The sequence below is a fragment of the Convolutriloba macropyga genome, chromosome 5 (assembly GCF_964194025.1).
Source record: "Convolutriloba macropyga chromosome 5, txConMacr16.3, whole genome shotgun sequence".
Lineage (NCBI taxonomy): Eukaryota > Metazoa > Xenacoelomorpha > Acoela > Convolutidae > Convolutriloba > Convolutriloba macropyga.
The window spans coordinates 48,640,612-48,667,650 of record NC_134472.1 but is presented as its reverse complement, the minus strand read 5'-3'; the positions used below and the strand labels follow the sequence as shown (position 1 = coordinate 48,667,650).

Here is a 27,039-nt window from a genome sequence, read left to right as displayed (position 1 = left end):
GGGGTAAGTCACGCAATTGACCTAAAATAGGGAATGACGTCACGCACAAATTTTAACTGCAAAGCAGTAGAAGTCACTGAAGTCATTGAAAAAGTCAATTCCAAGAAATCCGGTCGTAAGAACCATCGAGGGAGACGACGAGTTAAAAAACATAGCAGGACAAGTCCTAACGTACAATTCGAAGAATTTTCATTCACTAAACAAAAGACCAGACCTAGTAAGGACTATGAGTGAACTGGAAAAACCATTGCTAAAAAATCAGATCAAAAAACTTAAAAAAAACTTATCAAAGTAGCAATGCAGCATGTGAACAAAAAAACCACTAGCGAAGAAGTGAAATTTGGTTTAAACAATAAAACTAGGCCGAGAATGAACTATGAACGGATAGGAAAAACCATTAAGAAAAAAATCCAAAAAAATGGAAAAAACAGTAAAAATCAAAGTGAAATCGCCGCATGTGAACAAAAAATCACTGGCCAGAAAGCGAATTTTTGTTCAAACACCGTTTTCTCTCTAATCTAAAATTAGAGTTGAAAAATTTTACGCCGCTTAACCACTCGCTTTTTCGCTCCACTTCCTGTTTCGGCGTGACCAAAATCGCTACTTCAATTTGACTTCAAAAATGAAAATGTGTGAACAGATCTTAAAAAAAAGACAGCGCCCCAATACAATTCAAATTCTTTGAATTGTAAAAAAACCACCATGACCCCAATAATAGCCGCTATCGCTTCGCGGCTATTAATATATGAATATATGAAAGCAATTGTTCCATTTATGAACTTTCAAAAAGCTAACTCTTCTAATTTCTGTTTCTTTTCCTCCTCCGTTAGTGGCTTGATCTCTTCCGTGGATTCAGCAAAGTTGGAATGGCCAGTTTTGGCTGCATGTGCCTCTGCATCAATTGCACTCTTCAATAGTCTGCCGCAATCCTCGCACTTGAGGGATCTGGCCACATCTGTCTGGGATGTAGATCTATCTAATAACATTTTCCACATCCTTTAGATCGTTGACCTCAAGACATTATAGAAAACAATTTGCAGCGACCATTAAAATTAAAGAACTGACTTTGATTCATGTTCTTTGAATTCTTTCAGAAAGCTTTTAATTACCGAATTAAACTATATTTCATAAAAGTTTTCATAATTTAAAAATTGTTGCCACCAATCTCAAAATATAAAAATATTGCTTAACGTAAATATGGACAGCATTGAATTTTCCTTCAGTAATTTTTTCCAAAAATATTATTGAGGCCCGTTACCAGCAGCAGGTGGGTCATCAGCTGCAGATGCCCCGGGTGCACTACCCAACACATTTCCCCCTCCCCCGGTTGCCCCGAGAGTTTGACCACCGCCCCCAGAATCAACCTCTGCGGTCACATCAGGGTTGTTCAAGATCCTATAACACTTAAACAACTGATATGCAAGATAGGATTCTACCTATGTATGTACTCACGTAAAAAATGAGATAAAATTAAATAGGATAAAATTAAATAGGTTATCAAACAGAGTAACTGTGCAATGAATTTACATATGGCGCCAAAACTGACAGAACTTTCTTACAAGCTTTGAGTATAGACTCACTGTATTTCATTCAACTTGAGTAGCTAATATTAATTCTGTTATTATTAAACTATTGAAGTGGCAATGGACAAGAAGTACAAACCAGTTGGTAACTGTTTCAATTTCTTTGCTTCCGGTAGCTTTCAGTCCCGCCTGGCTAAAAAAAGACTCAATACAGACCCATGCAAACACGGAAATTTTTCGTTGACAAAAACCACAAACATTTGACCCTCGGTGAAGCCCATGTCTTTCAGGCAAGCCACCATAGCCATCTCTGAAATCAACAACACATTTCATTACCCAGCTCACGTCTACAATTTTACAGTAATCGGTTAAAAAAGTATTGTTTTCATACTCTAAAGATTTCAAACAGAATTGAACCTTAAAAATTTGTAATGGCGTACCAAGATGTCTGAAAATTAGCCGCAATAAACTTTGAAAATAGAAAAAATAGCCGCAACAAAACTTTCGAATACAAAAAACTCAAACCGATTCGACAGGCGAGGCAATTAAATTTATAGGGGGCGTGGCTGAAAAAATTTTATGCGTGCAAAAAACCACAGAGGTTTGAACCGCAGCTCTCCAGGATATCAGCCTAGCATCTTAACAATTAAGTTACAATCGCTTTATGATTTTATATTAGCAACAAAATTTATTTCAAACAGAGCAACTTAGATCACTATAAAATGAAGAACTCAAGCGTGAAAAGTCACTCCAGAAGTCAAAAAATGTTCAAGATTAAATGCGCAAAAACGGCCAAGCAAAATTTTTGCATAAACGGTCAAGCAAAAATTTTGCAAAAATAAAGTTTTGAACATTTACGTTCGAGAGCCATTAAAAATACTTCAGAACCATTTCTCGCTCTTATGCACCAATCATCCGCTCGTTTACTCCAGTTTGCTTCGACAAGATCACAATCGCGCCTCAAAATATAATTACAAATGTCTCGCTAGGTATAAAAACGCAGCTAAAACATGCCGTCAGGAACGTGTTCGATGCACGAACAGCTACTAACCAAATATCGCTAGACAAAAGCTAAGATACCCTACGCTAAAACATAACCGACTAACATTGGGCAAATGGCTCTCAAACGACTGGCGAGCGGTGGGTTTCTTCAGTAGCTAAATGCGGATTGTGTGAGCATGGGGGACGAAATGGGGGGGGGTGAAAGGGGGAGGGGGCAAACTCCAAGTATCGCCTTTCACATCATTAAATTATGTCTTAAATTACTTCCGTGAATCGCATACTTAGAATACTGAGACACTAGTCAGCCGTGAGATTCTAAGAGAACCTTTACCGGTTATCGCGCTTGTGAGGCTTTACCTGTAATCCCGTTTTCGAGGACGAAATTCAAAAGCCCCAGAAGAACAATCACATAAGCAGTACGCAAGACTAATTTAATTGCTACAAACTTCCTTTGAGAGCAATTAAACAAGCATCATCAGGAAACGGTTCCACTGAAAAAAGGAACATAAAATGAACAAACTAGCGTAAGGACAATATTGTCACACTCGTAATAAGTTTTATAGCTATATATTTGCATTAATTATTTCCATAAAGATGCCAAATACATTGTTGTGAATACTCGGCAATGGCAAAGAAACATTACGCTACTGCCTATTCCTCGCTTGAAATTATGCATTTAAAAATTTTTTAGCCCTATCCAGATATATAAACTCAAAATATAGTTTTAAAAAACAACAAAAAAATGGTACTTTTGAAATCAATTTTCAACATTATAATTTTTTTATAAACCCGAAACAATCAACTCAGCGAACAAAATTATTAATAATTGGTTAAAAAACAGCCCGCAAATGGTTAGTTTAGTTGAAAAGTTTTAAATTCTGTACAAACATCTGTCAATCTTAACAAGCTCAATGTGGATTCCACAACTTTTAATCAACTATCATGTAAACACAACCGATTGAAAACTTTTTCAATCTTTTCAACAAACTAAAGGAACAAAAACATTCAGGATATCTCAAGGAAGCTTAGAAGGCTCAACGTAGCCGCAGACTTACGGAATTGAAACAACATTTACTTCGGGGAGATAGATTCGGGGACTTCGTTACTAGCATCAAATATAACCACAACGTGATTTTAGCAAGGAAATGGTGCCCTTTTTTTATAGCAGATAACCATTTTCCTGAGATTTTGGATCCATTCTGTCTTCAAGAATCCAATAAATACAAAGCCCCCACTCCTGTTCGTGTTTTCAAAATACCTTTTCACATTTACAAATTACAGTTACAGATTAGATCGCCATTATATCCGTTTCAAGTGCCTATATAAAAGAAATACCGTACCCCGAGGTTGGTAGCAGAGCAAATCAGCGATGGTCCAGTCTAAGGCCATTGTTTTTTTTCTGGATTGCCAGTACTCCTCTCGATTTACACTGGCGAGTCTTGCTTTTTGAGTAATATTAACTGCATGAAAAAAAATATGTTCAGCTAACTCCATGGTTTGCTTTATAAGCGATTTGAACTTCAGCGTGAGTACTCATAACTTTCAATTTGCGTAGCAAGTCGTGACCACTAAGCTGAATGATGGGCTTTGTGATAATTAACTACGAAGCATTAACTAGAATTAACTTAAAAGCGTATCAGCTGCAATATTATTTAACAGCCATGAGCTACAAAGATGTGCTGTTCAGACTTCATTTGGGTGCATGAGTTCTTTTTCAGACTTTTTGGCATGAATTTAGCTTGGGCGAACTCAATGACCTCGATATAACCATAATGAAGATAAAATGCGCATTGTGGAATATTCTTGAAATACAATGTTTCAGAACTGAATTAAAGTTTTTCTGTATAACAGACCGTTTCTTGACGCTGAAATGAAAAACCAAGAGAAAGCCAAAAATAGCTCGCTCAGCCATTGTTGTAGCAGCTTCTTAATCAAGCATCAACAAAGCTCAAAAGTAATTGATACGCAAAACGATTTTTAAACAATAAAGGAAACAAAATTGTTTTGGACAAGTGAAATCAAATTGGTTAGCTTTTTCACTCGAGAAGAAAAAAGAAACCAAAAAGAGCCTCATTTTTGGTCTCTAAAAACACAACTGATAATTTTCTAGTGATAAATTGGATGCTCAACCACCAGAATACTGACAAAAAGTAGTATTCCATCGTCAGAATGGTTGCACAAAATTTGTCTCAAAACATAACCGACTAACGAAAAAGCCCACAGGACTAATACAATACAATTGCTACAAAAATCGCTTAAGAGCAAACTGATATTTTTTGTTTTCGAGTAATCTTTGAAAGGGCAATACTAATCTTGCACTTTTGAAAACATTTTCAACCTTTTGTATTACAAGACTTAGAACGAACAGCATTCAGCTAAAATGTAAAATGTCATCATAGCAAAAACTTAAATTTGAAGATAAAAAGATTCATATTAAATTTTGATGCAACAGATTTATCGAAAATAATTATTTTTAACACTTCAGACTAAAGAATTCTTTAGCCCTATTTGCGGTAATGAACGTCTAACTTTACCCGATCTCAAACATAGTTTATTACCAACAATTTTCAGCTATGTTAGAAATCCACTTCAAGCGGCGGAATCTTTTTATAAATTCCTAGCTAATACGAAATAAATTATCAACAATATTTAAGATTTTTTTGAATTTCGTATTTTTCGAGGAGTTATCGAGGTTTAAAATTTTGTGTGAACGATATTTGGCATCATTTTGTTCACTTTTAGCGTAATTTTTGTTCAAATTAAGATTTCTCTATAAAATGATTAATTCAAAATTACATTTCACGCTAAAAATGGACCATTTTGTGTTGCCAATAGACGAAAAGCGATAAAAAAAAAGACTAGTTCTGGCCTCATAGGGAAGTTTATTTAAAAAAAATCGAATTCAATTTGTTTTTTTTATAGAAAACTTCATATTTTTCTTTTTTCAGTCACTTAGAGACTAGCGAATCTTCATATCAGGGTTCTGTGATTGACAAACCTCATTTACAGTCAAATTATGCCCAATTAACAAAATATTCGTTTTCAAGGAATCGCTCATTTTTTTGGTTCGACACTTAGTTTTCGAAATTTTCATGAAATCTTGATCTTGTTCAGATTTTACAAAAATTTTTGGAGTCCTATGGCAAAGACTCGACAACTAAAAGTCCAATAGGCTTACTAGTGAGCATTAAGTGAACTAATCTAGTGCTTTGAGTGGACAGCTAATGGCTGTTGACTTTAAAATAGTTTGCCGAAAACTTTTTTGAACAATAACCGATCTTATACTTATTTTCGCGAACTGTAAGTCGGCATCAGTAACGACAAGACCCTCCTCCTTTCTACTGCAAACCAAACTTTTCTGGTTGGTGCTTTATCTTCCAAATATTGGTCTTATGACTTCGATGCCACGAATTTTCATAATTTCTTTTCAAATTTTTGGATACTCTTTTTCGTAATTTTGATTCTTTTTGAGACCTTATCACATTATCCAAATATTGATATTTCCCATTGGCTTCGAGAAGACGTTCAATTGATCATTGACAAAGTTTTCGGAGAAAAGCGTATGGTTTAAATGGCTCCGACATTTTCTTCTCGCACTTTACTGAATTTATGGTTTTTGCGTGTATTTGTTGTTGTTTTCAAAGTCATAAGACTTATTGTGAAGTCGTATTGATGACCTATGAATGACGAACATCCATGTCTTCCATTGAGGCATGACTTAGCGTATTTACTGATTTCCTTTCAAAGATATTGAATTTAATTTTGTTGATACCACGTGTTTTCTCAAAAATTTAATGGTTTTAATATATTTGTTCATATTTGTGATTTTTTAAAGTCACGTTTTTAAAAAGACTCCCTTTTGCTGTTAACAATTAGTTGAAAATAGAAAAGTATTCCGGTAAAAAATTATTCAATGGCTTCGATAAATTTCGCTCAATTTATTGTGAATTCGCTGTTTTTGCCTGTTTTTTATTCCTTATGTAGCCGTTAAACGCTGACTGGACTCATAAGCTTTTAATTGACTTTTAATTTGAGTGAATGGTGTTACACAACGCAATCAGTTTATAGCTAATAGTCTCAAAGTTTGACATTATTCGTTTCAAAGTTTTTCAAACTTTCAGTTTTGTTGTTCCCTTCGTCAACTTTCAACTTATTCTCATCATTCAGAGGCCACATCCAATTCCATGTAATTCAAAAATTAACGTGTCTATCGATATTATGTCGTAACTGATGTTTTTGTCGGACAAAATGAGTTTTCAAAAATTTTGTGAGTGGTCAATATTTGTTTTTTTTTCTCTTCTTTTAGCACATTCACGTAATAACATATCGCAATGATTTTCAAATGTGGCTAAATAGAACTTATTTTTCTTTCAGTGTAATTTTAGCTGAATTAATTAAATAACAATTGAGATAAAAATACATAATATTCTGATAATAGCTAATTTTTTAATGGCGTCAATAATTTTTGTTTTTTCAAATTGTTTGCCATTTTTTTGAGTTTTTCTGCACCTTTAGTCTGCTTCTATGGCTTAGTCTAACCAAAAACAGGCCATATTGGTTTGGTAACGACTTTATTAAATTTATCAAGAACCATTGCGTAAAAAGCTAATGACTATTAAGATTTGAAATTATTTGGTTTCAAAAATGTTGCTTCGTTTTCGAATTTCCTCATTATTTGCCCCATTAATTGTCCCATTATTTCCTTTTGCGACTTGTTGCCTATTCTCATTAAGGAAAAAGTCCTATTTGCTGTTTAGTTGGATAAAAGTAAATTTGTTTAAGGTTTTATCCGATTGCATTTTGACGTTGATACTAGGGGCTTTTAAATTTAGATAGATAGATTTAGATAGATTTTAAACTTTAAACTGAGTTTTTGCATTGAAATTTTTGTTTTTGCCTATTTTGTTTGTTTTTTCCAGTAGTCTTTTTAATGGGAGATCTCGTGAGCGCGGGAATGAGGCATGGCATTATGTAATTCAATTATTAAATTGGTTGTGTAACGATTTTTTTTAAAACTCAAACATCTATTTGTGATTATCGCTTCATTTGGTTGACAAAGAGTCAAAAATGTAGATGAGCTGGGGTCGGAACATCATGTATAAACGCACATTAACGAGCATCCTTGTTTTAATCTAGTGGAATATTGCCTCAATCTACAACCTTGTCAAGTGGCAAACACAACCTACAATACTAGAAGAATTGATCTGATTTATCAACATGGTTGAACTCAAAATTGTAACTAAATACGAGAATGATTTTATAACTGTTGATACGTAAAAAAAATGAACATTCTCATTAGTTCTCTATAATCAGCACTGCTTCCCGAGCAGATAAGTCGCAAATATAACATTTGGAGACAGATTTAGTATTGTAATTTAATAATTCAGTAGTGCTATACATAATATGCCACTAAGGTCAGGGCTTTCTTCGTCTTAGAAAAAGAACCTCGAGAAAGCGCTCATAAAAAGTAGACTTGCTACAGAAAACTCGCGAGTATTGTGGTCCAGTTTCTCAAGGATTTTCAAACACGACTTCAATGGACATTTTAGGTAATCAATCGATATAAGAATCGTTTTGCATATTCTTACTGATATTTTTTTCAGACTGATGATAACGAAATTCGAAAATTTACTATTAATTTGACTAAACACAGACAAGCCTCGATAAAAAAACGGAGTCCAAAACAAAAATTCTAATTTATAATCTGAGAATGTCGTATATCTATATAAAACAGGCTCGAAATATACATATACTTCTAATATAATACCTTCAACGCATTAAAACTCCATTTCGCGTTGACTATCGACTCTGACTATACTGCAATCATATTCGCAAGGTTGGATTTGGTATACTGCTAGTGACTTAATAGACAATCAATCTGTGCTATACCAAATAATAAAGCAAACAACGAGAGCAACAGAACACAAATTACTGGCAGTTCAAATCTATATGGGGGCAACAAGAAACGGCCGATGCTAGGAGGATAAAATACAAGGTCAGAATGACCACTTCAGTGCATGCACTTCGCATTTAATCTACAGCATAGCGTGACGTCACATTTAATCTACATAACATCACTATAAAATGATACATGAAATTCAATTGATTGTATTTGATCGGAATAAATACACTATTTTCATTGATTATTCGTTTAAATAGTCGAAGTATGGGGGCGTCCGAAGTATTTCAAGATCCTGCTGGGTTCTTCTAGAATATTTCGATATAGTTGCCAATCTTTGATTTCTGTCCTTGGGCAATACACTCTGCAATCCATACGATATTCCTGTTCTCCTGTTCCTTCAGTTTCACGTAACTGTAGAAGACGCCATAATTGAAATGGTAGAGGAAAGCCTTCCTGTTCAAGTTCACTTCGTACTCGAAGAATTTATCCTCGAGGGTCTTCTCACCGGGCCCAGTTCCGCAGCTCTCGAAGCATGCATTGTACTCAGCGTAAAAACTGGCTACTTGACGCACCTGTAATTGAAGACTTGTAACAGATCACTTTTGAATTAAAACATTCCTGAGAGAGAGAGAGAGCCTTTGCGAGGCACATGGCGCGCTCAAAATTCAAGGCTAGCACGAAAAGATACAAAGTTCTGGATCAAAAACGAAATGACACTCAAGCCTCATCAATAAAAAAACAGATGAAAGCAGTTCTATGTGAGTAAGACGCAGAAAGCTTACTAATCTGTAACATTCGTGGAGTTGAGAACTATGAAGTCGCCAGTTAATTGAATTTCGTACCATACCAAGATACAGTTTCATAAATAAAAGTATAAAGCATCAAAGAACCCAATGGTAGTTGACAGACAAATCTAATAAATGAAAATCTTTTGGCTTCATTTTTCTAAGTTTGGTGGAATCAGCTCAGTATCAGTCCCTTGCGCTAAGCAATTCGTCTCTTTTTGGAGACTTTGGAGCCACATAGCCTTTTGTGCTATTTGCGGTTAGCATAGGTTCCACAAACCATATATTTTCACAATATCAAAGGAAATACTTCATTGCAAACGTATTCGCCGATTAGAATTTTTCACATAAGCCAAAAATTGCCGTCTGGAGACAAAAACTATTCCCTTTGAAAATTTTCCTTTTGCAAAAATATTGCTTTAACAAAACAAAGTCTAAGCGTCCTCAGTAACAAGAACGCAGAGCATAACCTTTTTCATAGAGCATAACATAGCTCAAATAAAACAGAAGTTCGATTGAAAAAAAACAGATTGCTGAGATCACGAAGATAAAAATCATATTAAAAAGCCTGAAGCTAACATAGTCGGCACATTTTCGGAATAGCTTTGAAATAGACCTGCGTGCCGTAAAATACAGAGAATCAGATACAGAAACGAATTGAAAAACAGTTTTCGCCGCTGCCTATAAAACTTACAAAAACAATTGAGAGGAGGTGTATCATTTTTGGGTGAAATTTTTGAATGCAAAAAGGTTTTGACAAAGAAAAGGAAAAGGTTTAGACCTCCATCTCCGGCATAACAAACGGAAACATTAACATCTCGGCTATTATCAGGGCCTTGTTCTCAGTTATCTTTCAATCGATTTTGTTTTAGCAACAGACAATTTGTGAACAAACGCAATTTAGATCACGCAAAAATCAAGCTGCAATAGCTTCGTAGACCAGTACCTAAATAGCAATAGTGGATCTGAACTTGATTAGCAATAAGACGGCTCCTCCGAGACTTCGTAGCACAGAAAGTTCCTATATACGTCTGGTATGTCAGAAATTTATCTTTGTTCTGAGGAGAATAGATTTTTACAACCCCAGAGATGACAAAGGAAGAGCAATCTACGACCCGAGCTGCAACTACAACCCAGAGCTGCAACTACAACCCAGAGATGACACAGGAAGGGCAATCTACGACCCGAGTTGAAAAGAGGCCCAAGCCAAGCGACGCCCTGTTCGTGAAGGCCCTCTCCGCTATCCAAAGCACGGGTCCGGGAGCTTTGACTCCCACCGATCAAAAGATCACCACCAAGTATGCCATAGCTTTGTGAGAGTTAGACATGCATCAGGACAAAGTCGAAGCAGCCATCAACAAAACCTACCCAATGAAGATGAGCCTAGTGCGAATCAGAAGCAGAGCAATGCAAGCGACGAACCAGATAGTGAGATCCTTCACGAGGAGTAAGACCACGAAGCTCCTGATCAGCTGCAGCCTGATGATCGGGCTTACTCATTACAGGTGTGAAGCTACAAGGGCTGCAAAATAAAGAATAAGGCATCCATTAATTCGACCTCGACAAGTTCCACCAGCAGTGCAAAGAGATATAAACAGTACACTTCAACAAACGCGTCCCCAAGTTTCTCAATCTGCCTCATGAACCCAACAAGCATGAATACCAAGACAATGACAAACCACCCAATGAAAGAATGACTACCACCACTCTACCACCGACTGCAACAACTGTGACAGAACCAACCACTGCAAGTGAGGAACTTAAGATAGCGGGGAACATGGCCGCTCAAGAAGTTGCTGTACAGATTGCAAGCCAGTCTGACAACCTTCACCTGACACAAACGTAGGGAAAGCTATTCTGATTATCACTTTTGCAAAGATCAAATTCGAATAACTTTCTGTAGAAACCATGATAACAACTATAAAAGTTTAAAAAACCAGAACCCTCGATTTGCTATAATTTTTTAGAGATATTAAAGTAAATTCGATGTCAGATTTTGCATTAAAAAGCACCTCCGGGGAAAGCTGAAACTTGAACACAGTAAATTGAAAAAGGAAATAGAGGAGATGAGTTAACTCACAGCTAGCAAAGAAAAAACGCCTTATTTTTCAAAGTGAAAAAATGTCCAACTGATGGAATCCTTATGTTTGTTGGACTCAAAATCCAAAATTTTTCAACAAAATGCTAACGAATATCAAGGAACAAACAAAAAATAGTTGTTGATTATGTCATGTTCTCTCTTTTTGGTAAGAACTTTATTTTAAGTTAGTTTCAATTCATTTGTCCTATTTTCGGAAATTTTCTTTATTTTAACAATTCAAAACCAAATCTATGTAATATTTACAACAAACACGGGAAAGTATTCAAATAGTTTTTATTTTTTTTGTATTGGAATACCAAATTTCTATATTTTAATCATCTCGCGTAGGTTAATTCTTTAGCCTGATGATTCAAACAATTTTGGGTCAATTAGGTCAGGTACGTTTGAAAGTCAACCAATCATATGTTGAGAAGACGGTTGCAGTATTGACAAAGATAAAAATCTTCTCCGTTTTCTCAAATGACTGCTTTCCTTTTGTTTTTATAGTTACAAGCTGCAAATATGCAATCAATTTGTGTAATAAATCATATAGAACCCTCAATTAACTTGCGGACTTGCTTTTGGCGACTATTACGAAATTTAGATTTTTTTGTTCAGTGTGGTTCCCATTCCCTTTGTTGTTTTGAGCCTCCTGTAAATGAACAGATGTCAAATCAACAACGCCTAAAATAATTAGGGGGTTAAATTGCCAAACAGTTACAAAGCATAACAATTTGCGTAAAAATATAAAGGAAAAATATAATTTTCTACTTTCTGATATTTCCTGATATGTTTTCTCAAATAGTGACTAACAATGGGTTGGTTTTAAGACACATTAACAATAAAGAACCACAACAACAAAAATGAGTAAAAAATCATTCAAATGTGTCCTTTTTTTTACACGTCCCTTAGAATATGTCTAAACAGAAATAAACAAAAAATTCTGAAAAGGGAACAAACAATAGGGAGAAAACATGAAAAATGGACAACACAAACAAAAATTTTCTGAAACAAAAACCAAATAAAACTTTTCATCAATTGAAAAGTTCAACTTAACTACCCGAAACATTCATTCTCTCGAAAATCTCTATAAACTGTAGGAAATTCAATAATAACATAACCGACTAACGTCGGGTGAATTGCTTTCTAACGACCAGCAAACGGTTGGCTACGTCAACAGCTAGCCACGGTTTAGTGTCCTCAGGTCACTACCTCTTTATCCCGTTTCTGAATACGAAAGTCAAATGAGTCAGACGAAAAATCTGCCAAGCGAAAAATTGCATAAAAGGACAAACAGGATTAGTATACTTGTTACAAATTGCGTTTGAGAGCAATTAACAACGGTTTCCTAAAAGTGCCTGTTGGATCATTTATGATAAAAAACATTTCAACTATAACTCGTTGATAATGAGGGTCAGAGATGGCGACATTACGCCACAAAACAGCAGCTGAAAAGCGGAATCAACAAAAAATTGAGAGATAAAACGTGAACGAGAAAGAGAAGGAAAGGAAGCCCAACACTTTTAGTGGAATCGACAACTTTTAGTTTTCTAAACTTGTTATTAAATAAATCATATAGAAAAAAACTGAAAAAAAAATTCAACTCCTCAACCAAAACATCTAAACCATTTTTTTTCTCGATAGTTTCACTGGCTGATGTAAATCGGTAAATTTGGAACATATTAATTTCCAGAAATTGAAAAAAAATGTTAAAATGTTCTGTCAGGTAACCCATCGCCGAGACTTAAAAAAATTCGTTGGCCAGTAATGGTCGTTAAACTCAGAAGAGAACAAAAAATAATGAAAAAATTTGAAAATGGCAAATTTTAACAAAATCTTGCTAAAATTCAAGACATTAATATCTTAAGAACCATTTCATTGTCTCAAGAGACTATCCAGTATCCCTGTTTCAAGACTGAAATAGCTTCACTGGCTCATAAAGATCCATATGCTTGGAATACAAAAATTTTCCAAATATTTGAAAAGTTTAAATTTTATAACTTTAAAACTAAAAGTTTTAAAGTTTTCAATTATTAGTAAAACTGGAGTCATTAAAATGTTGATCGAAATCCCATTAACTCTAGAAACTATGCAGCAGCTTATTATCAAACCTTGGAGGAGGTCCCAGGGGCTCTGTTGCCGGAAAAAAATTCAAAAACATGAAAAAATTGCAAATATTTTTCAAAATTTGCTTAAATACGTGATATTAAAATCTTGAAGAACATTCCATTACATCTATAAACTATGCAGAAATATATTATCAAACTCTAGAGGAAATTCTGTGATCCTTGAGGCTAGAGAAACTTAAAAAAATGACAAAAAATTTCAAAAAAACTTCAAAAAAATTGCAAATTTAAAAAATTGCTAAAACCTGATATTAAAAAGTTAAAAATTTCTCCATGACCAACAAAAACTTTCAATAACTTATTATCAGACCCTAATGGAAGCTTTTTTGACCCTTGAGGCTCAAAAAATCTGAATGACTATAAATGTTAAAAAATTGGAAAAAAAGGCAAAAAAAATATCAAAACTATGCTAAAATTCGTGAAGTTTAAATATTGCAAGACATTCCATTTAATCTAAAAATTATTCAGAAACCTATTTTCAAACCTTAGAGGAGGTTCCTTGGCTCTTCAGGCTGAAAAAATCTAAAAAATGACAAAAGTTTTTTAAAAAAAACTTCAGAAAAAGCAAGTTTTATCAAAAAATTGCTAAAATTTGTGACATTAAAAAGTTGAAAAACTATTCCATTACAATTAAGAACTTGTCAGTAACTTATTATCAAACCCCATATGATGTTTTCTGGCCCCTAGGTCTGGAAAGACCTGAACAAGGAAAAAAGACAAAAAATTTGAAGAAAATTGCACGTTTTGTAAAAAAAAAATGCAAAAATTGGTGATGGTAAAATGTTGAAACCATTACATTACCACTAGAAACTACGCAGTAACCTACTTTTAAAACCTAAAGGAGATTCCTTGACACCTAAGGCTAGTAAAAATCAAACAAATTTTTAAAAATCTTGAAAAAAAATTGCAAAATAGTATAAATTTGCGTTTTTAGCAAGCGGTTGTTCGTCAGTAGCTAGCCACAATGGGGGGGGGGGGGGTGCGCCCGGTGCTGATTTTGCCCGCTGGGCGCTACCTGTTTATCCCGTTTTTGAGGACGAAAAGTCAAAAAGCGTCAGACGAAAAATCGGTCAAGCGAAAAATCGCACAAAAAAAGACCGACAGGACTAATATAATTGCTACAAACTTCGTTTGAGAGCAATTAAAACACAAACTGCTAAAAGCGTGGAACGTGGCAAACTTAAAACTAAAAGGTCAAAATTCTTGAGTTAGCTTAAAAGTTTAATAAACATTTCAATGGTCAAAATAGTCCAATGCGTAAAATTACCCGCCCATTTTTTTTTTGAGAAAAACCACTTTGGTTGTTCTCAAGTAAGAAATGAAACTGAAAAACTGCTTTGAAAATGCCGCACGCGATACAAGAACCTGTTCGCTTCACAAATATTCTCATACCTACTTTTCTCACTCTCTCTCAAAACATTGTCCAAATCAAACGCAATCTAAAACGTTCCTCGGCTTTTGACTATTGTTCAGCAGATTCACGTTAACACTTTTTCCATGACGGCATCCAATGAAAAGAGTGAACAATTACATCCTGTGAACATTACATTCCGATAAACTTTTACATCCTGTGAAAACGGTTCACCGAATTGGAAAAATAGAGCCGGAAGAATTTCTCCATGCAGAGTCGTCTTAACCAATAACAGTAAAGTCGACCATGAAACTTGAGGCATTAAAACCAAATAATCGAAAAAGAAATGCAATAAGAACATAAAACTCACCTGAACTAATAGAGCAAAAATTAAATTAATTGTTCCGACCCCTCTTGAGGGGGAAGGAACTATATACTCAAACGGGTTTTTTTTTTCAGTCAATTTTGGCCGATCGATATATTCATCGTAGAGAGTTGAGACTGATATCATTAGAAAGCTTGTCCAGCGTAGAATATGGAATGAAAAAGATTTTTTTAATTTTCGCTTTTTATAGAATGCTTCTTATTTCTCTTGAAATCAAATAAAATTTTTATTGCGGTTTTACGCCTTAAGTTATGGCTACTGGCTTTGATACAACTAGATTTCAAACTTTCTTAATTTTTAGGTATTTGCCCGTTTTTCACGTTTTCTAGTTTAGTCACATTATCACGTTATTGACAGTTCAAATACCACATTATTGGCTTTAAAAATACTTGAATTTTTGGGTTTTTCTATGTTCTTCATTTGGTAGACAATCAAGCCAAAATTGTGGATGAGCGGGGTCGGAACCTTATGTGCGATCGCACATTACCGAGTCGCCTTGTTCATTATATAATTCAAGTGCACTTAACCTTTCGTCTATTGAAAACATTAAAATGATCAAACAGGAATAGGTAAGTCATGATAGGCTTATAGATTGCTCTACATTGAAAATAGAAATACTTCTACGAAATTGTAATAGAAGCGGCATCCAATGAAAAGAGTGAACAATTACATCCTGTGAACATTACATTCCGATAAACTTTTACATCCTGTGAAAACGGTTCACCGAATTGGAAAAATAGAGCCGGAAGAATTTCTCCATGCAGAGTCGTCTTAACCAATAACAGTAAAGTCGACCATGAAACTTGAGGCATTAAAACCAAATAATCGAAAAAGAAATGCAATAAGAACATAAAACTCACCTGAACTAATAGAGCAAAAATTAAATTAATTGTTCCGACCCCTCTTGAGGGGGAAGGAACTATATACTCAAACGGGTTTTTTTTTCAGTCAATTTTGGCCGATCGATATATTCATCGTAGAGAGTTGAGACTGATATCATTAGAAAGCTTGTCCAGCGTAGAATATGGAATGAAAAAGATTTTTTTAATTTTCGCTTTTTATAGAATGCTTCTTCTTTCTCTTGAAATCAAATAAAATTTTTATTGCGGTTTTACGCCTTAAGTTATGGCTACTGGCTTTGATACAACTAGATTTCAAACTTTCTTAATTTTTAGGTATTTGCCCGTTTTTCACGTTTTCTAGTTTAGTCACATTATCACGTTATTGACAGTTCAAATACCACATTATTGGCTTTAAAAATACTTGAATTTTTGGGTTTTTCTATGTTCTTCATTTGGTAGACAATCAAGCCAAAATTGTGGATGAGCGGGGTCGGAACCTTATGTGCGATCGCACATTACCGAGTCGCCTTGTTCATTATATAATTCAAGTGCACTTAACCTTTCGTCTATTGAAAACATTAAAATGATCAAACAGGAATAGGTAAGTCATGATAGGCTTATAGATTGCTCTACATTGAAAATAGAAATACTTCTACGAAATTGTAATAGAAGCGGCATCCAATGAAAAGAGTGAACATTTACATCCTGTGAACATTACATTCCGATAAACTTTTACATCCTGTGAAAAGAGTTCACCGAATTCGAAAAATATAGCCGGAAGAATTTCTCTATGCAGAGTCGTCTTAACCAATAACAGTAAAGTCGACCATGAAAATTGAGGCATTAAAACCAAATAATCGAAAAAAATGCCATAAGAACATAAAACTCACCTGAACTAATAGAGCAAAAATTAAATTAATTGTTCCGACCCCTCTTGAGGGGGAAGGAACTATATACTCAAACGGTTTTTTTTGTTCAGTCAATTTTGGCCGATCGATATATTCATCGTAGAGAGTTGACACTGATATCATTAGAAAGCTTGTCCAGCGTAGAATATGGAATTAAAAAGATTTTTCTAATTTTCGTTTTTTACAGGGAGTTATCGACGTTTAAATTTTGAGAAAATTGTGTGAATTCCGGCGAGATTTTATTCACTTTTTCCGGAATTTTTAAATAAACTTCGCCAATTTTGCTAAAATTTGTTAATTTTTTTAAAAGTGTTTTTGATTTTTAATTGCAAAAACATAACAAAATCAGGAGAATATTGTAGGCTATTTCGTCAAGAATTCTGGATAAATATTTCAAAATTAAGACGTTTTCTTCAAAAAAAGCACGAAATAAGTTTCTTTAGTCCATTTTGATTAAATGTACAGGAAGTACAGACCCAAACATCAGGAACACAATCTTTGTTGAATCAAAAGGGGGCTTTTTTCAAATTCCGTTGAGAGTGCTCTGTAATTAAAACTTAAACGTTTTTTGCTAAATTTGTTGATTATCAATCACGCAGCATCTATTTTTGATTTTTAACTAACAAAAATTCAATATCTATAACATTCGAATAATTAACTGTTCTTAAGGAACAAACAGCATTAGCACGGCCAGTTTTGGACCAATCTTGGATTGGTATAAAGCAAAAATAATTCGGATTGTAAACATTTTGTCTTTTTTATAAAAAAAATTGAACTCTTCTACAATAATTAAATAACAAAACATTTCGAAAAGTGATAGTTCCAATTGGGGGTTCCTAATTAGCTCCACATTTTTGTATCTAGTTGATTACTTGAAAGCTTATGGTCGTTTTGACTTTTAAAAGTATTTGATTTTCAAATAAATAATGACTTATTGAACTTTTGCCTCTACTTTTCTCTTTCTTTGGTCAACTTGTAGCTTATCGTCCGCAAAGAATGCTTCCTCTTTCTCTTGAAATCAAATTCAATTTTTATTGCGGTTTTACGCCTTAAGTTATGGCTACTGGCTTTGGTAACTAGATTTCTAATTTTCTTAATTTTTAGGTATTTGCCCATTTTTCACGTTTTCTAGTTTTGTCACATTATCACGTTATTGACAGTTCATATACCACATTATTGGCTTTCAAAATGAGGCACAATTGATATTATTAAAATGCTTGAAGATATAGATTATGATTTTAACGGCTTCAACACTACTTTCTCTAAAAATTTAATTGATTTTTTTAAATTGTCTTTAACTGCCGTTTTTACTTTGTCTTTTTAGTCATATGAAATTTTACTGTACAATGACCCGGTTTCATGGCCACTTCATGGAAGAGTAGATGAGACAATATTTTGATTTTAGTAGATAGCTGATAGCATTCACGACTCTGAAAATAATTGTTTTCCAAAAAAAAACACTTTTTAACTTCGCAACTTTATTCCTTTTTTTGTCTCGTTTTTATCTAGTCTCGTTAATTACAGGTTAATTATGACATTATTATTGTCAAAGAAAGGTTTCAAAAGGGGATTAGTGTCACACAATCGAATGTTTTCGAAAGAATTCGTTGACTTTACTGGCTTCGACGACACGAAAAAAAAATTAATTTTTGATTTTTGTCATGTTTGACGTTCCTTTAGTAGACATAAGACATATTCTAGATAATTGCAATTCTCATGGGCTTCTTTTGGAAAAATATACGAACTTAATTAATTTTTTTATTCTGTAATTGATGGTGTTCATATCTTTGGAAATATTTTTTTCGAAAAAAATTAAAGTATTACTTATTTTTGCAATTGTTTTTCCATTTTTGTCTGCTTGCTACCTAGCTTCATTAATGAGAAATCACTTAACACATTATTGATGGTTAGAGAAAGTGCAATTGAACACATTTTAATGGCCATAGTAGGGCTTTACGGTTTCGAAAGCGTTTTCTGCCAAGTTTTAATTGATTTTTTGTTTGTTGTCTATTTGTTGTTCTTTTTGTAACTTCTTTTTGTAACCGCATAAAAAACTGAATACCGGCAGCTCTTAATTCCTTCTATGGAAGCATTGGTAATCGTACACCTATAGAATATTTTATTTGATTTCTAATGGTTTACATTATTTCAAAATTAATTGTTTTAAAAAATTAGGGAAATTTTCAACTTTACTGTTTTTATTCTTTATTGTCTAATTGTTACCAAGCCTTTTCATTGACTACTCCCTTATCTTTTCTGGTGAATTACAAGTTATTTTGTTTAATAACAGTTGTATCTGACGTTATTTTGACTTTGTTATTAAGTTTTGTTTTTAAAAATGGACATGAAGTTTTTGATGTAATTAATTTTTGTTGTTGCTGTTGTTTGATTTTTCTGTTCGATTGACTCCAATGAGTGAAAAAAACAATAATAGGCAAAGCATTGGTCAAAAAGAATGAAAATAGCATCAAAATCCCGCTTTTCAAGTAGCAGAAGACCGTCCATAATAGCATAAAATTGCTATTGACATTCCGAAACCCTTAGAACACTTTCCAACCAAGGCAACAACTATTACTATATCGAATTAAAACCTCTCAACCGCAAAAACGGTTAAAATACAATAAAACTGCTAGAAAAAAAGCACATGCATAAAAAATCAAAAAGCTTATACAAAATTTTTTACACCTCAATTTCTCGCTTCACAAAAACAGCAGAATGAACAAAAACAACACTTTTCACCTCACTCTGCAATTTTGTTTAACACTCAAATCACTCAAACGTTTTTTCACGCCGCCTGCTTCAAATTCACTCCAATAAAATAGATTGATAAAAATCAACCAAAATTGCAGGGAGAGAAGAAATTTAAGATTAAAATGTCGGTGTTTGAAATTTTTGCTCATGACATTCGTCACAGTTCGCAAAACACTCGTGCATTTCAAAACTTATCCCAAAAATGATTGGAGCTGTATGAATCGTTGATAACTACTAAAAAATTAAACTGAAATTTTCATGTTTAAAGAATAGTCATTTTAACACTTTGAAATTAAGGGTTGAATTAATGTGAAGCAGGGAGATCCATTCAATCAGGTTCCAATAATTTTGAATGACAGTTCTTACAGTGCATCTTTAATCACTATATGGAAGAAAACGCAAGAAAGAGTTCAGCAAACTTTCTGAATAGACTATTGTTTATGCCTTCTTATTAATGAAATTAATCTCATCTTTGTCTGATTGAAACGTTTGCAACTTTGGCATAGATCCGTTTGTTTCTTTCTGGACTATATTTGAACTTCCAGGCCATGCACAGAATAGAACACGCCGTCTTGTCATTCAAGGATTCAAAAATTGATTAACTCAGTTAATGATCGAACTAGCCTTGCGATAGGAATTGATAAGAGGTATTCAAGAGGTATTCTAAACAACAATTTTAAAATGTAGAAATGTATTTAAAAATTGCCATGTCCAACTTTTAAGTATCATTTCATAGTAACAAAATTGGCGAATATTTACTCAAATTTACTTAAATTTCGATGCCAAAAACAACTCAAAGTCAATATCAATCAAATTAAGAGACAACCAAAAAAAGCAGAAACAACTGATTTTGACAACAAAACTCCCAAATTGCAATAAAAACTGAAGAGGAAAACAAAAACAGCTGAAAAGTTTGAAAATGATTTTAAAAATAACTGAAAATTGACACTAAAAGTGTAATGTTTGCTTCAGAGGGTCAGAAATGCTTCGCGACGCACAATTACCAGTTTAGATAATTGAGGAAAACACGTTTGACTGAAAAAGTTACAGTTAAACTTTCAAAATCCGCACCTTAATAAAAAAAATGATCAAATATATGGAGTTGTGTTCGCGCAGTTTCAAATACACTCCAAGAAAATTACCGATAAAACATATCCAAAAGAATTCCAGAAAGGACTTGAAGATGTCTTCACCAAAATCAGCTTGTCCAAAAACTAGTTACTAATGGCAGTGCCCATCAAAGAAGAGAAGACTACCTTAATTGAAATTAAAAAAATTTAAGTAAGTAAATTGAACAAAAAAACGAATATTCAGTTATTTCTTCACTTTGTACATGTACAAATACAAATACATGTACAAATGTCAAGTAATCGATACAACTTCATTCCACACAAATCCGGACACGCCAAAAAATAAGTACAAAATATCTCAAATTTTGAATTAAAGCGAAAAACTATAAGAAATAAAGAAAAATATTAGCAATTTTTTGTCAAAGTTGAAAAAATCACTTGGAAACAAAGAACCAATATCTAATTTGTAAAACAAACTGATCACGAGTAACAAACTTACAATCAGTTAGCAGTAAAAGCAATAAAATACAATAAAAGCCCAAAAGTCTCTTAAAATAGCCTTAAAAACGGAGTTGAAATTAGCGTAAAACTACCAAAACAACTTTTTCAAACTTCATTCATTCCCTGAACTTCCGGTTTTCTTTCTCGCTCACTTATCAAAAAAAACAAAGCCGGGAGACTCCAGAATCGACTCGCAGTAAAATATAACGTACACCCTAGCCAACCATTAACTGAGACAACTATCAACTTCATTATACTATTCAAATTGAAAAAACAAACAAAACAAATTATCATGGAAATTGTAAAAGTTTTCTTGGAAACATTGTTGGAAAAGCATTTTTTCAAAGTTTCCAGGAAACAATTCTATATAAGAGATTGTCAAGGTATATTGTGCTCAGCAAATCATGGGAAAACATAACTACCAAAATATCTCGGGAAAATCTGCTATTTTCTAATTGATATTCTCCAAAAATTCAAGGTTTCACAACATGCTCTTATTACATCTTGAAAACCGTTCCTGTTGGATCATTGAATATGCCCGCTCAACACCGTTCAAAACAAGAAAAAGAAATAAAAAAACTGTGGACTTCATTAATATATTTTATGAAAATATGTGCTATCAAACCTTTAATTGTTTCACTTGGTAACAATACCCATGCCAAAATCTCAAATAACACAATTGAAACTTATAAAAATATTTTTAAAGACAAAAGTCAGAAGAATTAGGCAAAAAAACTTAAAAGTTTAAATTGAGAGCATTTTGTTTCACTAAAGCATACTGAAATTGAGATTAACAAAATGAAAACGTCACAAAAATCAACATAGAAACTGATTTCAACTAAAAACAATTACACCAAACACTAGAAACATGAAATAAAATTCAAAAACGGCTGAAAAAAACGTCTAATAACGGCAAAATCACAAAAATAGTTCAAGACTACAAAATACTCTAATAAAAGCTTGAGATGGTCAAAAATGCTCCCAAACGTACAGATACGAGCTTAGAGGGTTCACAAAGGCATTTTGTCAGAAAAAAGAAAGTAGAAGCTAAAAAACTGCTTCTAAAAAGCCGCATTTTTTCACACCAACTTTCTCGCTCTGTCTCAAAATGCGGCATTAAGAGAAAATCGCTCTTTTCTTTGCTCTTCAATTCGTTCAGCTGTTTGACCTAAACACTTAGTTTTTCACGTGCAGCGTTGACTTTTACATCCTATTTGAAATACACTCCAAAAAAATATCGACCATAGCTGGCAGATTGTCAGAAAAATAGCTTTGTAGATCCGCAGTCTCAAAAAAACAGTAAAGACAGACAGTAAAAAAATTTCATTGAAGGCTGAGATGTTATATTTTGATCACGAATCTGTATGCTATTGCTGCCTCTATTACCTGCTCTCAGAGAGCCTTCATTTAGAGTGACACACATTCACTTGACCTTATCTCTTTGAATTAAAGTAAATAAAAGTCAATTTCAAAGTGAGGAAGACATTTTTGAGAGTGAGGCAAGTCACGTGTGACCAAAAATTTAATCACGCGAATGAACAAAAAAAACTTGCTCCACTAAGAGCGAAAAATGACGTCACGCACGAAATTCCATTGAAAATGCATGAACGAATGAACAAAAGCAGATTTGAAGTGGTTGTGACGTCATATGGTCGTAACAAAAATCTTGACGATGAAATAAAAAACATAGCCGGAAGAATTCCGGAAGCGACTCGAAGCGTCAAAACCTCCGAAAAAACATAATTGCAATTGAAGCCATTACTTTTTGTATTAAACCATTAACTCATTACCTCCCCACTTCTGATCTAAAAATTGACAAAATTTAAAATACTGTCACCAAAAGAAACAAAATGCAGCAAACATTTATATTAACGAAAACGTTTGGTAACGTTAAAAAACTCCGAAGTAATTAGGATGGTCAAAATACCGATAAATTGAAAAAGTTGACAGGGCTATCAATTGCCAAATAATTCATGAATCTAGTTTCTAAGATTATTATCTGCCGTTTGCTTTCGCGATCTTTTTGAGATTAGAATCATGAATTATTTGGCAATTGATAGCCCTGTCATCTTTTTCAATTTAAATTCTTTGTCAAGTTAAATTCTTCAAAAAAGAAAGCTCAATTTTAAGAATCAGAAATACGCTATAATTAGATTTCTAATCACTGCAACTAAGACAAAAACAACACATACTTCTTCCTTGTTGTATATATCTTCCTTCTTGATTTTTGAAGTTAAAAAGTTTTAGAAGTTTTAAATCAGCCGAGACAAAGACCCATCCTCCTGAGAAAACAAAAAAAAAGAAACAACAGAATTCAAACATAGTAAACATTGAAACATTTTGAAAAAAATGGTCAAAAATTTTTAAGACTGCATTTATGAAAAAAATTTTAACCGTTTTTCAAAAATTTAGCGTTAAAAAGTAAATGAATTTTCCTTGAAACGAAATTAAAGTCCCTCATGTTGCACAAAAGGAATATTTCCAGTAATGAAAACCAAAATACAAACAAAAAACTGAGAAAAATTGGAAACTACTAAAATCGGATTAGCATATGTACAATTTTATAAAACAAAATTTCATCGGCGTAGAAAGAAGCTTTCAGTATATGAATTATCAAAGGGAAGTTGCTATATAAACTGATTTTTGACAAAAAGACGGCTGAAAGATTCAAAAATGAAGAAATGATTGAAAAAAGCAAAAAATTAACTAAAAAAAATCAAATATGTGTCAATTTTGAACTTGAAACGCATTTTCAGGCGCTGCAAAATACCGTGGTATCAATTTCCGAGGTTAACAATTCAATATAGCATCGAATAAAAAAACAAACTACAAGCAAAAACTGGGCCACTTAGACGAAAAAACGGCTAAAAACGGTTATCTAGATGTGCCATTCAAAAACCACTTTTCAAAGTACAAAAATAATTCACTGAACGCGCATTCACTGAACAGCGCATGCTCAAAAAACTTTTCTCGCAAAAATGAGTTCACACGGCAATTTTTCTCAATTTCGCTTTTAGGTCAAAACAGCGTCTGAACGAATAGTACACTTCCGGTAAAAGAAAACCAATACTCCTCTTCGAGTCGTAAAAACAGAAAACCATAAAGCCTCTCCGAGTCGTAAAAACCAAGAACATTGCAATATAGCTACGCTCAGCTGACAACTTCGCACCAATAAAAAATTAGATGATTGATATTAAAATTTAATAGAATGAGGCCGAAGTTAACTGAGGCCGAAGTTAACTGCTTACGAAGAACTGCGTATGTCAATATTACCTGTTCGTAATCGTCACACCTCGCCAATGCAGCTAGTCCATATGGAAAGAGTTTTCCACATTTAGGATAGAGCATAGCCCTATCGTCTTTGGTTAGTTCAGTGCCAAAAGAGTTGATAGTGATGATGAATGCTCGTCTGTCTGCTTCGAATGCCAACAGCTCACACATGGACTCAGCTGTAGTGCCTCCGAGCACTTTACAGAATCGGTAGAAATCTTCTAAGTACGCCTGCAACAAACGAACAAAACTCATGAATTATCAGGATTGAGACCGTCGGGTAAATACTATTCAACTCCATAGGCAAAACTTTCGTTCGACAATTTTTAATCAGTTCAAAGCACAAATCTGCTCAGAATTTATCAAGGCTTGTTCACTTTACAGAACCCAAATACTTTCACCTCTTTTCAGGTTGACTTGTGCAACTTCTGTTAAGTCTCTACTGGTTATCTTAAATGTTCTCTCCTGCAATCATACTAATGTTCTCTCCAAGTTCTCCATTCAATGGTTTTTATTATGCTACCTAAATTTAGTTGTGATTTCTTAACGCTCACACTGCCGTGTTATGGCTTCAACTGATGACTTATTGCTTTAACTCGTAATTCAGTGTTCTTTTCTAATTAAGTGTCGTGTATTTCCAAACGAGGAATAGCTCACCTTGTACAGTGTATTCCTGATAATCTCGACATTCATCTCATTGAAATCTCCCTCGCTAATACATCCACTGAAGTAGGGTCCCAGTGGCGTGTCAACCAAAATTGCGTTGTACAAATCGGCTGCACTGTTTGCAATATGGATCAATTCCAACTGGGGGAAGTTTCCCAGTTTGTGGCATTTTGGAAGCAATTCTCGCACCGGTCTGTTATGCAGAACTCCAGTAATCACCAGTACAATATTATCAATCATGTATCCGTAAGTTATGTAATCCAAAAATGTTGCCAATGGATCCACTGCTTGTTGTCTTAAATGTCCAAATTCGTTCACGAGTTTCTCACGAAGACGTTCATCAATAACCGATACCCGCAGAGGACTTGGCTCATTGGCTAGAAAGTTGCCGTAATCTGTGCTTTGAAGATGCAGTTTCAAATCCTCTAGAGTTTCACATTGAGACAAGTTGGAGTAGTCCTGAGATTTGAGGATTCCTGATCTGAAACCTCGAAGCAGACCTTCCAGGTACCCACTGTTTACATTAAAGTACATATCAGTCATTACTGAAACTTAATCTGAAATGAAAATTTAACGGAAATAACCAAGTTTTGCTAAAATCAATAACAACTATCAGACCATATTATGCTAGGAACATTTTCAAAAACTTTAGTGATCAGAAATCCTTATTGAAAGGTATATCAAATAAACAGTTAAGACAGCAGAGAAAAGGAAAAAAATGTTTTCATTTCGGAACTAATCACCAGTTATATTACTAGTTCAAATTTAATTAAGAGAACTATTGCAACGTTTTCAAGTTTTACTTCGAACCAAAAAGATCGACAAACTCTGGCCAGCACATCAGAAGTTTGACACATCAGAAGTCTCCGAATCGCAGACTCGTTCAAGAGGACTTGCTCGGAGGTGCAACTAAAATGACTCCGTCACCTCTCACAAACATCAGAGGAATATTGCGCTTACTAGTTCTGTAAATTTCTTCATATGTCTCTTCGTCAACTTCCACTGTCGTTATCACTTCTTCAATGTCACTCATGATCAAGTTTAAGTGATGGTCATACGCGTGCAGTTTCCCATACAGTTCACGTTCATTTCTAAACAAAGAGTATTAATTGATTGGTGGCGGTCAAGAAGCAAGCCGAATTTTGAAAATGAGGTCAAGTAAGCCGAAAAAATTTCGGATACCCGTATTTTAAGTTGCCCCTGGGGGGCCGGTGCGCGCGCTTCGCGGCGATAACCGGCCCGCTATTTCCGGATTACATCCCACAGCGGATGAGAGGCATGGCCATTGACACCGGTCTGCTGAGGCCCGTACCCACTTGATGTCTAACAATTGACGCATTTTTGTTTCTTTGGTGCATTGGAATACATTATGCACTATAATACTACGCGCAGTATTGATTGTAACGGCTGACAATGTATTATTTCTGATAGATTACATAACTATTACATAACTTTCGGCTTGCTTTTCTGTCGGCTTGCTTGCCTATCGGCTTACTTTGCATTCGCCTAATTGATTGACCTGTCAAGCTGAGTTCATCGCAAGACAAAGACAAATTGAAATGATCATTCTGTTGTACTTTATGGCGTAATTTGAGATCAACTGGAGAAATTTTCCCAGGGCTCTTAGCTAGCAACCACAACCATAGTCATCATTATTTATTTTAAAAAATGTCCCGTTAAGCATATGGCGGAAACAAATTGGCTCGGTAACACAGTTCGAGTTGACAGATCACAAAATTGGCCATTTTAACCATTAATTGGAATTCATGCGTTTACTGTTTACCTCAATTTAACATAAATTCTCTCTTCCAGAGATAGTCTGATGAGATCAAGTGGTTGTTCAACTAAGGGCAAAGCAGGATCACCTGATGGGACCA

General features: G+C 34.2%; 2 protein-coding genes across 2 annotated transcripts in view; both read right to left on the bottom strand.

Annotated features, from left to right (window-relative positions):
- The window catches only part of LOC142339436 (UBX domain-containing protein 1-B-like), a 394,986-nt gene that overhangs the window by 28,723 nt on the left and 339,224 nt on the right, over positions 1-27,039 (bottom strand). The window contains exons 2-5 of the mRNA XM_075389467.1: positions 1,782-1,835; positions 1,663-1,716; positions 1,259-1,395; positions 796-976 (exon numbers count right to left, since the gene is read on the bottom strand). Of these exons, the coding sequence (XP_075245582.1) occupies positions 796-976; positions 1,259-1,395; positions 1,663-1,716; positions 1,782-1,831 (422 nt within the window). The 5' untranslated portion in view covers positions 1,832-1,835. The remainder of the gene's footprint in view (positions 1-795; positions 977-1,258; positions 1,396-1,662; positions 1,717-1,781; positions 1,836-27,039) is intronic.
- Positions 8,203-25,739, bottom strand: LOC142339435 (V-type proton ATPase subunit d-like). Its single transcript, XM_075389466.1, has 3 exons — positions 25,154-25,739; positions 24,500-24,727; positions 8,203-8,999 (listed from the first exon to the last, which is right to left on the bottom strand). Exons 1-3 carry the CDS (start codon positions 25,703-25,705, stop codon positions 8,733-8,735), a joined length of 1,047 nt encoding a protein of 348 aa, XP_075245581.1. The 5' UTR covers positions 25,706-25,739; the 3' UTR covers positions 8,203-8,732.

Bases quoted from the DNA above. Each gene is read 5' to 3' on its own strand.
- LOC142339435 (XM_075389466.1), bottom strand. From the start codon at position 25,705: ATGACTGATATGTACTTTAATGTAAACAGTGGGTACCTGGAAGGTCTG. The intron at 24,728-25,153 runs GTGAGCTATTCC...CGTTTGTTGCAG, and splicing joins TCAGGAATACACTGTACAAG to GCGTACTTAGAAGATTTCTA. The intron at 9,000-24,499 runs GTAATATTGACA...CTTCAATTACAG, and splicing joins GGTGTGACGATTACGAACAG to GTGCGTCAAGTAGCCAGTTT.